Source organism: Macadamia integrifolia, chromosome 2 (assembly GCF_013358625.1).
Source record: "Macadamia integrifolia cultivar HAES 741 chromosome 2, SCU_Mint_v3, whole genome shotgun sequence".
Classification (NCBI taxonomy): domain Eukaryota; kingdom Viridiplantae; phylum Streptophyta; class Magnoliopsida; order Proteales; family Proteaceae; genus Macadamia; species Macadamia integrifolia.
In genome coordinates this window covers 41,637,458-41,652,925 of record NC_056558.1, presented here as the reverse complement: position 1 = coordinate 41,652,925, position 15,468 = coordinate 41,637,458, and the positions used below count along the sequence as shown (strand labels likewise).

The 15,468-nt window shown below is 41.3% G+C and overlaps 1 protein-coding gene across 1 annotated transcript; it reads left to right on the top strand.

Moving 5' to 3' along the window:
- The first annotated feature begins 15,117 nt into the window (after positions 1-15,117).
- LOC122065679 (E3 ubiquitin-protein ligase RNF181-like) lies at positions 15,118-15,468 on the top strand. Its single transcript, XM_042629517.1, has one exon. The coding sequence runs from the start codon at positions 15,118-15,120 to the stop codon at positions 15,466-15,468; it is 351 nt and encodes a 116-aa protein (XP_042485451.1).

Sequence of the window (15,468 nt, the reverse complement as noted above, 5' to 3'; positions counted from 1 at the left end):
TTCTTAAATTATTTTTCATGCATTGAAGCAAAATCATTCCATTTGGTTGCAAGAGGAATTAAAGGTAAGGGAAGTGAAATTTCCGTACTTAAAAAATATGTAATCACTATCTCATCCCATTTAACTATATCTTTAATTCTAAATCATTCCATATTTGATTATTAAATTTCAAGTTATTTTACATTCAAAATCCATTTGCTATAAAATATAAAATAAAAATTACATTTAAAATGTTTCATTACTCAATATGAGAAAAAAAAAAAAAAACTAAGTAATTTATACAATCACATGGAATAATTTTTTCAAAAGTTTCTTTTCTAGGTTAGAAAGTTACTTTCCTTCCTTTCCCTTTGAATGTCAGTTGCAAAAATTAAAATCATTTATTCTTTTTTTAGATTTATTTAATTTTTTTTTATATACCTCTTACTTCAGAGTGGATTGTAACATGGGTAGGGAATTCACTGAGAACAGAAGAAGACTTCCTCACTTGAAGCAGAAGTCCATTTGTCTGAAATGCCTAAGGTTTTAAGTTTCTGTTTTAATCCGATTTGAGGTTGGATTGGGTGAAGCTACAGACCAAAATTTACCAAACCTCAGGGCGCGCAACTTTTGTTTGTTTATTTCGTTTCATACAAAAATAGATTTGACTCAGAACCTAACACCTTGTAAGAGGACATGGTGGCTACTTAATGCCGCAACTCCCATACAAATCAATCATTGCATCCTTTTTTTTTTTTTTTATATTAGAAGAAATGTATAATTGGTCATGGTAGCAGAAAGCTCTTTTGGGTAGATATAATTAAAACCATTCCTTTTTGGGTTTAATTTTTTTAAAATTTTGAATTCTATTTCCATTAACAACTTTTTCCCTCTCCTATCTTCCCTCACCATCAATTCCTTCGTCAGCCATTGGCAAGCGATCGGCACTAAGTTCTACTCCCTATGTTGCTCCCTCTTTGATATCTCAGGGTTGGGGAATTACAGATTTCCGTCAACCACGGACTGAAATTTGCCTTGGTCCTTCTCATCGATTATCTCAGATATTAGGCACATTGCTTCTTACTTATCATGTTCTTTTGGTTTTACTCCTAGGGATTCCAACATGTTATTGGAGAACCTGACTACCCCCACAGGTTGTAGAACCTGCTCCTCCATGACCTCCTCTCAAAACTCTGCTCAACCCTTGCTCCTCATGTGGAGAGACCTTGACATGACCTCTCCTTCCTCTTGTCCATCCTTCACAACTTCAACTTGCTCCTCAAATATCCGGTGTCCTTTGCCAATCCAATTTCCATCGTTCTCTTCTAGTCCGCCCTGACTCCAACAATGACGAGCTAGGGTTTCCATTACCTTTTCACCTGCTTGTAGAGCTCGTGGGAAGAGATGGAAAAAACGTTGGAGAGAGAGAGAGAGAGAGATTGCAAAGCACTAAGTGAAAATAAAATGGGAGTTTACTTTTCTGGGGGAATAAAAAAAGAAGTTTTCGGTAGGAGAGTTAAAGTAATTATAGGCAAGTAGGGGAGTGTTAGAATTTAGCTCTATAGACCTAGGGTTGAAGTCTTGTTTTTACCGAGTGGACCGAGGTGCCTAATCCCTTCTTCAGACCGCAACTTGACATTAACCCTAACCTGTGGTTAAACAGTTCTGATGGAGTCATTTTAATTTCATTTTCAATTAGCAATAGGTCCTAGACCCTAATCTAGGTGGCGACTCCTAGTTAATAAAGACTGTTGGACCTAATCCGCTTGCTCATCTCCGGGAGTGGGGGAGGTTCGCAAAACCCCATCGGTCCTCACAGGTGGAATGGGTTCTTAACACCTTCCCAACTCTGCTACCTGACATGTACCCCTATCGCTAGATCAAACAAATATTTAGACCTTTCCTTATGGGTCAAGCTCACCCTTCTAGTTCTAGGTCCTCACCCTAGGAGGCGACTCCAAATATCATGTTTTTCAGCCCCCAATATTTGCTATTCTTAATGTATTCTAGAAAATCACCCTAAATGAAAAACCATCTACGAAATAGGCCTCCACATGTCTCCAAGCCTGGATGGGGTTGTGCGGAGCCTGCAAGTGCATGAAAGGAGGCCAGTTCCTGGACATTAAGGGCTATCAGGACACAATCACAAAGCTTCATGAGAAAATTGGTGAGGGCATGTTGGCAGCCTCCATGGAGTGTGAGGGTGATGAGGTAGCTCACGACGAGAGTGAGAAAGAGGACAGTGCCGAGGTGAATGCCTGGAGGGAGCAAAGGTCCAAGGCTTCTGAGGACTCCGAGTAGTTTAGCTTTTCTTTTTGTTTGTATGGCCATTTGGTCAATTTTCTTTTTCTTTTTAGAAACTTGGAATGCACGACAGTTTGGTCATTTTTTGTAAATATTCGGAGATTTTAATTCCCCAAGTAATGGAATTTAACTTTTGTACTTGCCCGTGTCATTTTCCCTTCTTACTTGCACTATTCCGTAGATGGGAGGAATTTCTATTCGAAATGTAGATAACCATGTGTGACCCCTTAGATGATTAGAGTAGGGATAGATACATGTGCGAGGGCGGTAAATAGCCAAGGTTAGGGCGGTAAATACCTAGGGCTTCTAGACTTAAGCTCAGCAATTTGTCTATGTACAGGCTTAGCCCAACATTGGTTGTGCCAATCCGACATTGTTTGGAATGGGGCTGACGTCGGGTATGATTCAAAGGGTGTCAAGCTTGGGTTAAATAGCGTTGCCAGTTTGTAAATTCTATAGCCCGACGGTGGGATTCAAGGCCGACTTCAATTGTTATATGTCGGAGTCAAGTATGGCTCAAATCATGTCAAGCCGGGGCCAGATGGCGTCGATTTTTTTCTGGCACCTATAAAATTCTATGATCTGAAGATGAGAAGAGGATCTAACACAGGTTGCCTAGGGCCGACATCATCAGTTATGTCCCAACTATGCTGGATTTCCTATATCGTGCATTGGATTTGCCTAGATTTGCTTCCCTTTTTGAAACTTTCTAATTTTAAAACCTTCCTTTCCGAAGTGATGGACAGGTTTGTGGGAGGTTTATGCTATAAATTGGACTTGTAGATCTCTTCTCTCTCCTTTTGTAAGGTCCTAGAACTCTTACACCTTGTTTTGGGTTTTCCTCCCTTCTCTCGTGCTTGTTTTTTTTTGTCTTGCTCATTCAAGTATTCTAACTTGGATGTTTCTTGTGTACATGTTTATTATATCCTTTGCTTGGTGTTTCTGTAGCTGTTCATAATGGACAAAGCCTTGAACAAGTGGATAAATGATATGGTAAAAGAGGACCATGAAGTTTTAGGCCGATACCATCTTCAACCCATATTTAAGATGCAAAATATCAAGTTGAGCTGGAATCTCCTCTTTGGGGAAGCTAGGGTGGGATCGTGATCTCCACATGTTCCATCTCAACGATTGTGAGATATGCTCCACGAATGAGGAACTCAAGCATCGTTTCCTATCTCCTCATTTGAGTGCAATGATTGTTCCATCTGTAAAGCGTGATTGCACTGAGGACATCCTGAACTTCTTTGGGTTGTTTGACTAAGAACTCATGGAGTTCATGTTAGGACATGCTATTGGTGTTTACGCTCTTATCAAGTGCTTTTACCGTTATTCTTTAGGTACAAAACACTACAACGTCTATTGTGATGACACCTTCCTTTTCTGTGTTATTGCACATTATCTCTTGATGATAGGTCATCGCGGTGCTTCTTTCATCATTATCGACATTGTGAGGCAATTGAAGAAGAGGTATGACATCATACCAGTTGTATTGCCTAAGATGCTTGGTCTAGATTGAATGAGTTATGGAGAGTGCTGTCATAGGGAATCTTTCGTGTGGAGCCCTTATCTACTTCAGGTAACCCACTTTCGTTCCCATCATTGTTGTGCTTGTAAGGATATTTTGGTATATGCTAAACTGATGTTGTGCATCATTGCCCCAAATTTGGCTTGTTGAATGCCTAGCCTCGGTGGATCCTCTTGTTAAGACACGCTTTCATATATCTCTGCACGAGTCTCGTGCCAATATTGAGGATGACTACACATTTAAATAGGGGGTTACAGGGTTCAAGAGTGTGTGCTATTGGGAAGTCCATTGGCACGTCTGTTGTTGGTTGGAGAAAAAATCGATGATAAGTTCAGGTGGTTATGACTATGTGAGGATGTTGGGGCTAAACCGTACCTTGTTCTACTTGCCTAGTATAATCATACATCAATACCATCTCATGCAACTCATTTCTAAGGATTTGAAGGAGCTTCACTTTCCTGAAATTGTGCAGTGGGGTCTCATATAGCAAGGCTTGGCACAACTGTGGGCTACTAACTGATGGTAAGTTCATATATGTTATTTGTACCACTCATGAGTACCTATAGTGGTTTCTCACTTATGAAAGATCATACGTGGAGATGCCTCACCCGAGGAACACTACATAGAATGGGAAGAGTGTTTAAAAGAGAATGTCGGATAAAGGACCTATTTCTAAGAAGCAAAAGAGTGACAAAGATGAGGTGGATGACAATGTAAACAAGAGTAGGGAAGCTGATGAGGCTAAGCTAAAGGATCTCTGAGAAAGTATTGAGAAGTTGCAAGAATGCCTTGTGAAGGCCAAGTAGGTGTTGGATAAGACCATAATATTTCCTTTTTTATTGCTTTAGACTTTAGAGACTTTAAATGCTTTGATGCTGCTTTCTGTTTTTTAATAAAGGTATGGTATGGACCATATCTTTGGATACTTTGTTGTTCCTTCATTATTATGGTACCATGGTTTTTTTTTACTGAACCTTATTTGCATTCTCAGAATGCCTACATAGCCCTCTCTCTTTGAGGAGATCAGGTTGAATGCAGTTATTATCTTTTATTGATTCTTTAGACATAGTATTTTTTTAGTTGATCCATGTTTGTGAGATATGGGAGTTCTACTCCATCTATATCGACTAGTCTCATTGCTTTACTAGGCAGAATCTCAAAAATAGTGTAGGGACCTTACCAGTTTAGTTTAAACTTCTCTTTTGAATTGCACTAAGTCACCTATTTGTATTTACGAGCGGCTACCTTCTTGTTGAAGGCTCTAGCTATGTGTTGTTGATACTTTTTCATATTGTATATGGATATAGCCTCTTTCCATCAATCAGGTTGAATCCTTTGTAGCTTGACTTTTTCTATTCTGCTTCAGGGAGTCATGAACACGCTTAGGAGGGGATTTCCAATTCCATTGAAAGAATGACCTCCATACCAAAGACTAATGAGTACGGGGTTCCCCAATACATATACGCATAGAAGTCTTGTAAGCCCATAATGCATATAGTATCTTGTCTGCCCAATCATTGTTTGTTGTGGCCAATTTTATATGATTCTCTTGAGGTTCTTATTATCGTTAGTTTGGTCGATAAGGTGAGTATCTTTGTCTTTGGAACTTGTGATGGTCGTATATATTTTTGGCTTCTCCTCAGAAGTAGTTTCCTTGGTCAAAGATTATCTCTTGTGGTAATCCATGCTTGCAAATGTTCTTTGTAATGAACTTGGCTACTTTAGTTGTCGTGAATTTAGAATATGACTGTGCCTTCACCCGTTTGATGAATTAGTCTATTACAATGAGAATGTACTCGTGTCCATTAGAAGACTTGGGGATGACCTAACTAATGACGTCAATGCCCCAGGTCGTGAATTGTCAGTGTTAAACTTAGAGTGCGTAACTTTGATGGTGTTTTGTGACTGAGATTTGTGTATATTTTTCGTAATTTGGGACACGTGGACCCACCTTCATACTCTTAGGGTGTACAAGTTTTGGGGAAAGTGCGAGAGAGTATGTGGGGTCATCAAGAGATATTTATGATGCGAGTGGTGGGGCCCACGGGCATCAAAACCCAAGCAGCAGTCTGTTAGGCCATAGGATTTAGGGTCATCGGATTCAGCTGAGACTGTTTTCGGTGGCTTTGTTTCTGGTGGTCAAGGTAGTGTTGTGCCTTGACATCCTGCTGTCCCCCCTTAGTCATTCCACGGGTGGTTGCCCTAGGTTGTGTGTATGGTCTTCTATGTGCCAGGACTTAGGTGTAGGGTGTCGGATCACTTACTATCTAGGGTCGATAGGCTTGAATTCACTCTAGCAAGATAGGCATGGAATGTACGGGCAAGTAGGGTCATCCTTTCCCTTTTTGCAGTGAGCTGCCACGATCCAAAACCCATTGGTACTTTGTATTTTCGGTCTGAGCTATATCACAGAAGTCCAAATTAGATCGTGTTAGGGTACGGGTGTAATATTCCCCCCACCTTATAAGAATTTCATCCTCAAAATTGAGCATACTTGGTAAGTCAAACAGACTAGTGTGCTGCTTCTTCATTTCTTCTTCCAGCTCCCAGGATGCTTCCTATTCCAGGTGATTCATCCATTTCACTTTGACAAAGGAAACGGTGCTGTTGTAGAGGGTGTGGTCCTTTCAATCAATAATATTCTTTGAAAAGTCTATGTAGGTATAATCCTCATCCAACTCACAGGATACATATGTGAGAACATAAGTCAAGTCAGGTCAGGTATGTACTTCCTCAACATGGATACATGGAAGATATTATGGGTGCCGTCCAACTCTAGTGGTAGAGCTATCTTGTATGGCACGAGTCCAATCCATTCCAATATATCATAAGGCCCCATATACCTAGGACTCATTTTTCCTTTCTTTCCGAATCACATCACTCCTTTCTTTGGGGAGATATGCAAGAATACCTTGTCTCCCACACCAAATTCCAGATGCTTTCTTTTAACATCTGCAAAACTTTTTTTCCTGGATTGAGTTGCTTTGATTCTCTCTCTCATCACACCCACTTTCTCACTACTGGCCTGTATCAAGTTTGGACCGAGGATATGCCATTCACCAACTTTGTCCCAATAGAGAGGAGTCTAGAATTTCTTACCATACTGTGCTTCGAATGGAGACACATCTATGGTGGCCTGATAACTGTTGATGTACGAGAAATCAATAATAGATATATGCTCATCCCAACTGTAATTTATATCCAGAGCACACGCACGAAGCAGATCCTCCAAGGTTTGGATAGTCCTCTCCGACTGTCCATCGGTCTGTGCTGAAATTCAGCTATGAACCCATAGCCTTTTGCACACATATCCAGAATTTAGAAGTAAATCTGGGATCTCGATCGGAGCTGATGCTAATTGATACACCATATAGCCCAATTATGTTGTCAATATACAACTTGGACAACTTGTCCATGGAGAATGTGACTTTGATTGGGATAAAGTGAGGTGCTTTGGTCAAGTGGTCAACAACTACCCAAATAGCATCCATGCCCTTGTTGGTGCGGGGTAATCCTGTGACGAAGTTCATGGTAATATTTTCTCATTTCCACTCTAGGATAGGTAGTGACTGTAACAATCCATGGGGTCTCTATCTCTCTGGCTTGACTTGTTGACACGTGAGGCACCTCGACTCATGTGTGACTACGTCATTCTTTATTTCCTTCCACCAGTAGGAACCCTTTAGGTCCTTATACATTTTGGTGCTGCCAGGGTGGATATAGTAAGGAGAGTTGTGTGCCTTTCTCAAGATAGTATCTCTTAAGTCACCATCACTGGGTACGCACAACCTTCCCTTGAACTTAAGAATTTTCCCTTTGATCAAGGAGAAATTTGAGTCTTTCTGTTTCCCTTCCTTGCAGTCTGTCATCAATTTCTGTAACTCTACATCAGTAACCTAAGCTGCAGTAAACTCTATCAACTAGGCTAGGCTGCACCACCAATTCCGATAATGATAAGGTGACACCTTCCATTAGTAGCTCCAAACCCAATTTTCTGGCCTCTTCAATTAGATGCTCATTGGTGGTCAGGGAAGTAAGAGTTAGTGCCTGTGATTTTTGACTAAGTGCATCAACTACCACATTAGCCATTCCTGGGTGTTAGTGGATAGTATAGTCATAATCCTTCATTAATTCCAACCAATGCCTCTGTCTCATGTTGAGCTCCTTTTGGGTGAAGAAGTACTTGAGGCTCTTATGGTCAGTGTATATCTCACTCTTCTCACCATACAAGTAGTGCCACCAAATTTGTAAGGCAAAAATCACTGCTACCAGCTCTAAGTCATGGGTAGGGTAGTTCTTCTCATAGTCCTTCAACTAGCAGGATGCATAAGCAATAGCCTTCACGTGTTACATCAATACAGAGCCCAATCTTAGTTTGGAGGTGTAACTATACACAACCATACCACCTGTACCGATTGGAATAGTCAAAACTGGAGCTGATACCAACTTTTGCCATAGCTCTCTAAAGCTTTTCTCACAAGCATCGGGGGCTACTCAAATTTCACACCCTTTTCGTGTGAGTCAGGTCATTGGTGTAGAAATATGGGAGAAGTTCTCAATAAACTTCCTATAGTATTCGGCCAATCCTAAAAAACTACGAATGTCAACCACATTCTTGGGTGTGTCCCACTCTAAGACTGCCTTCACCTTCCTTGGGTCAACCTCTATACCCTTATCTATGGCAATGTGGCCTAAGAATGCCACCTGTGAAAGCCAAAACTCTCACTTCTTGAACTTGGCGTAGAGTTGCTTCTCTCTCAGATGTTGTAATACCAGTCTCAAGTGGTCAACATATTCCTCTGCACTCTTGGAATATACTAAGATGTCATCGATGAACACAATAACAAACTTTTCTAAGACATCCTGGAATACCCAATTCATCAAGTCCATGAATGCAGCTAGTGTGTTGGTCAACCCAAATGACTTCACCAAGAACTCATAGTGTCTGTACCGAGATCTGAAGGTCATTTTGCTGACATCACTATCCTCAATCCTAAGCTGATGGTAGCCCGATCTAAGGTCAATCTTGGAGAATACTTTGGCACCCCGCTACTGATCAAATAGTTCATTAATTATGGGCAAAGAATATTGGTTCTTGATGGTTAGTTTGTTAAGCTCCTGGTAATTAATGCATAACCTCATACTTTTGTCTTTCTTGATGAATAGTACCAGTGCTCCTCACGAGGACACACTAGGTCTAATGAATCTTTTCTTCAGAAGATCCTGAAGTTGGACCTATAATTCCTTCAATTCTGTAGGGGTCATGTGGTAAGGGGCCTTCTAGGGGTGAAACAAGGCCTAGTTGGGCTGGGTTTCCTAAAATCCTAACCCAACCCTAGGTCCTCAAAATTCATCCCAGGCCCAACCCAACCCTCTCGGGTTCATGTTTAGGCCCAACCCTATCGGGTTCATACCAACCCAACCCAGCCCTAATTGACCCTATGAGGGCTGGGTTGGGCCAGGTTGGCCTGGGTTAGGTTGACCTTGGCTTCTATAATGGTTGGATTAACCTTGATTAACATGTTTTTTCCATTCATGTCTCATATATTAAAAAACTATAGAAAAATAAAATAACTATTGGAGCCTTAATTTCTATTATAAAGATGCAAAGTTAAATTTTGGGCCAGGCTGAGTCGGGTTGAGGCATCAACCCTAACCTTACCCTTAGGGTAAAAAAACTTGGCCCAAACCCTATTCAGGCTCAGGATGGGCCAGGGCGGGTTCGGGTTGTCAGGGCCAAACTTTCACCCCTAGGGCCTTTGACATCGGTGCCCAGCCGGGGAGTAGGTCTGTCACAAACTCCATCTCTCTATCCGGGGGCAATCTTGTCAAGTCATCCGAAAATACATCGAAAAATTCCCTTACCATATCTAGCTCGGTCAATGGTCTAACCTCTATCTCAGTATCTGTCACAGATGCTAAGTAGCCTTAACATCCTTGGTCTAGTAGCTTCTTCATCCGAAGGGCTGACACAATAATTCTCTTATGTTTCAAAGGCTTGTCGCCCACAAAGGTAAATTCTCCCTTGTCACGGGGTCTAAAAATTTTGACCTTCTCGACACATAGCACACTAGCTCTATAAGCGAATAACCAGTCAATTCCTAAAATTACATTGAAGTCAGTCAAGTCCAACTCAATCAAGTGTGCATTTAAGTCATGTCCATTTACAGTCACTAGGCATGGCTTATATACATAATTTAGACCTACCACACCTCCAATGGGTGTACTAATAGCCAAACACTGAGTCAAGCTCTTGGGTGGAATTCCCATCTTTCTCATAAACATCGGTGACACAAATGAATGGTAGGCTCTTGAGTCAAATAACACATGTGTAGGCAACAATGATATTAATAAGGTACTTGTCACCACACCTGGTGTAGCTTCTGCATCTTCTGCTATCATAGTGAACAACCTTCCCTATGGTCTCTGGCCTTGTTGTGGCTGTACTGGCCTTTGGCCGTATATGTCTACTAGGGCCTATGAGGTAGAGTATAAGGGGCGTCACCCAGCCTTCGGTGGGGGCATGTCCTGACCAAGTGACCCGGTTGGTCATAGTAAAAGCTCCTATGGTTTGAACCCATAGACTGAGATACGCCACTAGACCAAGAGGACTGGGAGGTCTGGCTTGCTTTTGGCTTTTTAAACTGAACTGGTGCCAGGTTGAGATATGGGCCTCTAGAAAGCTTGTTGGCTCCCCTTGAATCAATGGACCCCTTAGGTCTCTTTCCCATCCCTTGTTGTGCTGTGAAGTTATCTCAGTTCTGATCCTCGATGGATTTGGCCACTTATACCACCTCTGCATATGTTTGCAACCTTAGTCTAACCATCATTGAACTAATACTTGGCCTTAACCCCTTCTCGAACTTCTTGGCCTTGGCCCGATCATTTCGGATATGTTTAGGAGCAAAGTAATAAAGCTCCTCATACCTTTGTTGGTATTCTAGTGCTGAATAGGACCCTTGCACCAAGTGCGAGAACTCACTCTCTCTTCTGTTCCAAAAGCTCTTGGGGAAGTAATTCCCGAAGAATGTCTCTTTGAAACCCTTCCAAGTAGGGTTTGGGTTGGTTGCTCTCAAAATGGGCTCAGTGGACCTCCACCAAGCATCTGCCTTATTTTGAAGTTGATAACCGGCACATAATATCTTCTAGTCATCATTGCAACCTATCAACCGAAAGACTTTCTCCATTCCTCCAATCCATCTCAATGGCCCATATTGGAGAAGTATGGGGGCCGAAGCCTTTGGAACTTTTCCATCATCTTAGTGAGATTGGTCCACCCCTCAACATGTACTTGAGCTTATGCTTGCACTTGTCCTTGTATCCCATCACGTGTTTGTGGAGTGGCCGGTCCAGCAAGCAATGGGGTTGGTGCTGGTGGGGTAGGGGGTGCAAGAGGTGGATTCCGGGCCTCAATAGCAGAATGGATCTAGGTATCAATCCCAGCCATAAGTTGAGCTTGCTTCTATTCCACTTCATGCACCATGTTGTCCATTATAGCGGCAACATCTTGGGTCGTGAGAACGGGCGGGGCCAACAGCACATTCAGTGGTCTACCTCGGTTCTACATAAAGGAAATGGGAGGCGACGCATGGGAACAAGATTGGGTGTTCTATTGTGACATGATTCCTATTAAAGAATCCAATTAGTCATTCATACATGTGCAAATAAGCATATTAGGTAAACATGCATAGGATGGGACACACATGATACCAAACCAAGCAGATGTATAAAAGGGAGTGCATAAATTAAACAAGGAAACAAAATAAAAATCAGATCTCACTCTGTAATACCCACCGGAAACAGTGAGAAAAGTCACTAGAAATAGGACATTTTCACCGAAAATATCAGTCTTATTTCCAACGGAACAAAAAGAGACCAGATTTGATGGAAATTTCTCATCAGAAACGGTCACCGAATCCAGGTCCAATGTTTCTAGTGGCCTTGTTTCCGGTGGATTGGAAATCACTATATATAGGTACAGGGGCCCTCTTCTTTCACAAAACCCTATTCTAACTTGTGAAGAAGAAGAAGAATGGCCAAGGGTGCTTACCTCAACCATCCCCCACCCTCTACTTGTGATTTTACAACCGATTGCCGCCATCTATGTGTTCAAGGTGAGTTTCTCTTCTTCCCTAACCTAAATTTTGGGATTTCTTCCCTAATTTGGTTATTCTCCTCTAACCTAGGTTTTGATTTTTGTCTATTATGATCATGTTTGGATGTAGAGCCCTTCCCCGTCTTGCCACCGCTTAACAACAGTAGGCTCTGCCCACGAAGGAGCAATACGATCACTTTTGGTTTTGCTCTATGGAGGAGCAAGACCGCTGGGAGACCTTCGAGTATCGGAATGTCGATCTCCGAAAGTATGTGCAAGTGAGGGACTTCCAACAATTTTGTATCCATTAATAGTTTGATGAACTGGGCTGGAATTGGATTTTGAAACCGGATAGGCTATATTATCCCCGGCTAGTGCATTACTTCTACTGCAACCTTCGGTGCGAGCACCGTGTCACCGAGGACATGAGGATCACCTCGAGGGTGAAGGGGGTTAATATCTCCTTCAATAAGGCAAAGTTGGCGATCATTCTGAGGATCTCCAATGTAGGGGAGTTGGCCTACTGTCCACCTAGAACCTTATCCTATGAGTTCCAGAATTTTGACGTCCAAACTGAGATGGGCAACGTGCTCACAAAGGAGGGCTTTAGGTGGCACCGCACTGTCAACTACCTTGCTACACTGAAGGTGGTATGTAGGATGGTTCAGCTGAATGTCGTCCCTATGAGTGGGCATTATGATGAGGTGTTTATGCTGCAAGCCTATGTCACCTATTGTTTTTACATGGGATACCACTTCGCCTTCCCTATTTGTTGATGTGGACCATGGTGAAGGCTGAGGACCATAGATTCGGGAATCTCTGTTATAGAGAATTACTGACTGTTATGTTTAGCTACTTCAGAGTGGAGCCGGAAGATTAGAGACTTGGGGTTGATGTTATTGACTTCAACCAGGAGTCCTTGAAGAAGATGACCCTTAATGTGGACTAGGTGACTGCAGATGAGGAAGAAGAGCAGCAGCCCATGGATGTAAAGGACCAGTAGGGAGGTGGTAATGGGGATGACCAGGAGGAGGATCAAGAGGGGAATCAAGAGGGTCAGGAGGGTGCTGATCCACCGGTCCAGCATCATGTACCTGCTCCAAGGGTATTTCCACCACCACCCCCAAGTACTATGGGGGCTACAGTGGCTTCTTCTTCTCGGGGCTCTAGGGGTTAGGCCCTATGGATTGAATGACATGATGGCTCATTTGGATACCACCAACATATCCTCAGGAGAATGGACAACTGTATTGAGAGCATGGATAGGAGTTACTGCTTCCTTGACAATCGGGTTGCCACTATGGAGAGGCAGATGAAGGACATAGTCCTCTACCTTGGGATTCCCTTGACAGATCTTGTGCATAGAACCAAGGCCAGGATCAGAATTAGGAGTAGGATCAGACAGACCAGTAGGAGTAGTGGCTCATGGGGCCACAGTAGTTTAGGATTTCCCTGTTTTATGCTTTTCGGCACAACCGGCTTTACTTTCATTTGTGATGTTAGCACCCATAATGGATGGGCCCCTCTTCTCGAAAATGAGTAAATTCCTAGGAGATTTCCTCTCTGTCGAAATGACAGCTCTACAACAGTTTTTCACATCTGCACAAGGGGAATTTACTATCACTCCCTACACTTGGCCTATATTTACTAAAACTCTCCTACCTTTTACTTTTTTACTGATACTCCCCTGCTTTTTTATTTTTACATCTCTTTCTCCCCTGCTCTTTTTAAATGCTCAGATTACCCTTCATTTTCACTTGTAACCTACACTCTTTTTCAAATTGATTGATTCAAAACATGGTTTGAACTAAAGCACTACTGGGAAAAAAAAAAATATCAAGGATATTGTAAATTCAAAAAAGATTAATTTTGTATCTGATATATATCTATATTGGTATCAAATGTTCTAATCGAGTGCCATACATTTTTTATTTTTTTTAATCCTTGGATTGGCTGAGACCAATACCAATCTAATACTGATAAAAAATAGATTGCTAAATTTGTGATAATAATAATAATAATAATAATAATAATAATAATAATAATAATAATAATAATAAATAAAAAAATATCCCTAATGATTGGATGAGACAAAATAAAAAATAATAACAGTAAATAAATAATATCTTTAAGGACACATCAGCTATGTCAATATACTTGATTATTGGATGAGACAAAACTTGCAAGTGGTTTGGTTCAAATCATATTTTAAACCAATCAATATGAAAAAAATGTACAAGGTTATAAGTGAAAGGAAGGGTAATCTGGGTATTTAAAAAGAGTAAGGGAGAAAGAGATGTAAAAATCAAAATGCAATGGAGTATCAGTAAAAAAGTAAAACGTAGGAAAGTTTTAGTAAATATAGGTCAAGTGTAGGGGACTGATAGTAAATTTTCCTCTATACAAATATAAAATAAAAAATTAATAATAATAATAATAATAGATTAGATCGTCTTTGTCTTATTGCCTTCAGATTATACGAAACTTCTTCTCTTTCCAAATGTGAGCAATAATAGTACAAAATGCTAACTTATAAATGCACCTAATAATATTTCCATCAAAATTCTTCTTAATCCACTGAGCTTCCATGATAATGTGATTTGAGGGAGAATAGAGCTACCTTTATAATAATCGATACAATTGGCTGAAGTGGATGGAGTTGGATATGAAGAGGAATTGCAGAGGTAGAACTTCGTAATTAAAAAATGGCACCCCCTATAGCTCCCCGAAGCAAGAGAATTGTCTGATCGGACAATCCCGTATGGTCGAACGCGTGTTAGAATTTTTTCTCAGTTTAAGATAAGAGCGTGTGTTTCACATTTACATTGATTGATTGATGTCGACACAGAAAGCTTCATCTTCATTATGATTCGATCTGCTTTTTGACTGTCACTTTTTGTGCGGTGGTTTGAACAAAGATTATTGCGAAGTGCCCAAGTCCCAAACCCAACAACTCGTTGACAAGGATTTACATTTTACTAAATGTCTTCTAATTCGCACTTCCTATAAATAGAAAACCACACTTCTCATCCATACCAATCAAATATATCAATAACCTGTATCTCTATTTCTCTTGTCAATTGTCAAACCCGTCTCTCTCTCTCTCTCTCTCTCTCTCTCTCTCTTTGCATCTTATTGTATGGTGTGGATGGCAACATGGAAGTCTGAGACTAGAGAATGAGGAATAGTGAGGATGGGGAGCATATATCCGATGGAGATGGATGGAATGTTCGACCTGGATCTCACTCTTGTCCTGCCACAGTTGGCTGTGGAGGAGATCTCCTCAAGTACCTATGGAACAGAGTCAAATGAGTCTCTGATATCCAATATGCCCACCATCGTCGTCTCCATTTCAACTGATAATATTTGTCCTGTTTGCATGGAAGAGTTAATCCACCATCAACCACCAGCATTAACCGCAATAGAAGAAGAAGAAGAAGAAGAAGGCAGAGGAGCAGCCAAACAGATGCCGTGTGGCCACGTCTTCCACTCGTCTTGTATCTCAGCTTGGCTCTCCCTCCGTCGCTCTTGTCTTCTCTGCCGCCACCTCTTACTCAACTAA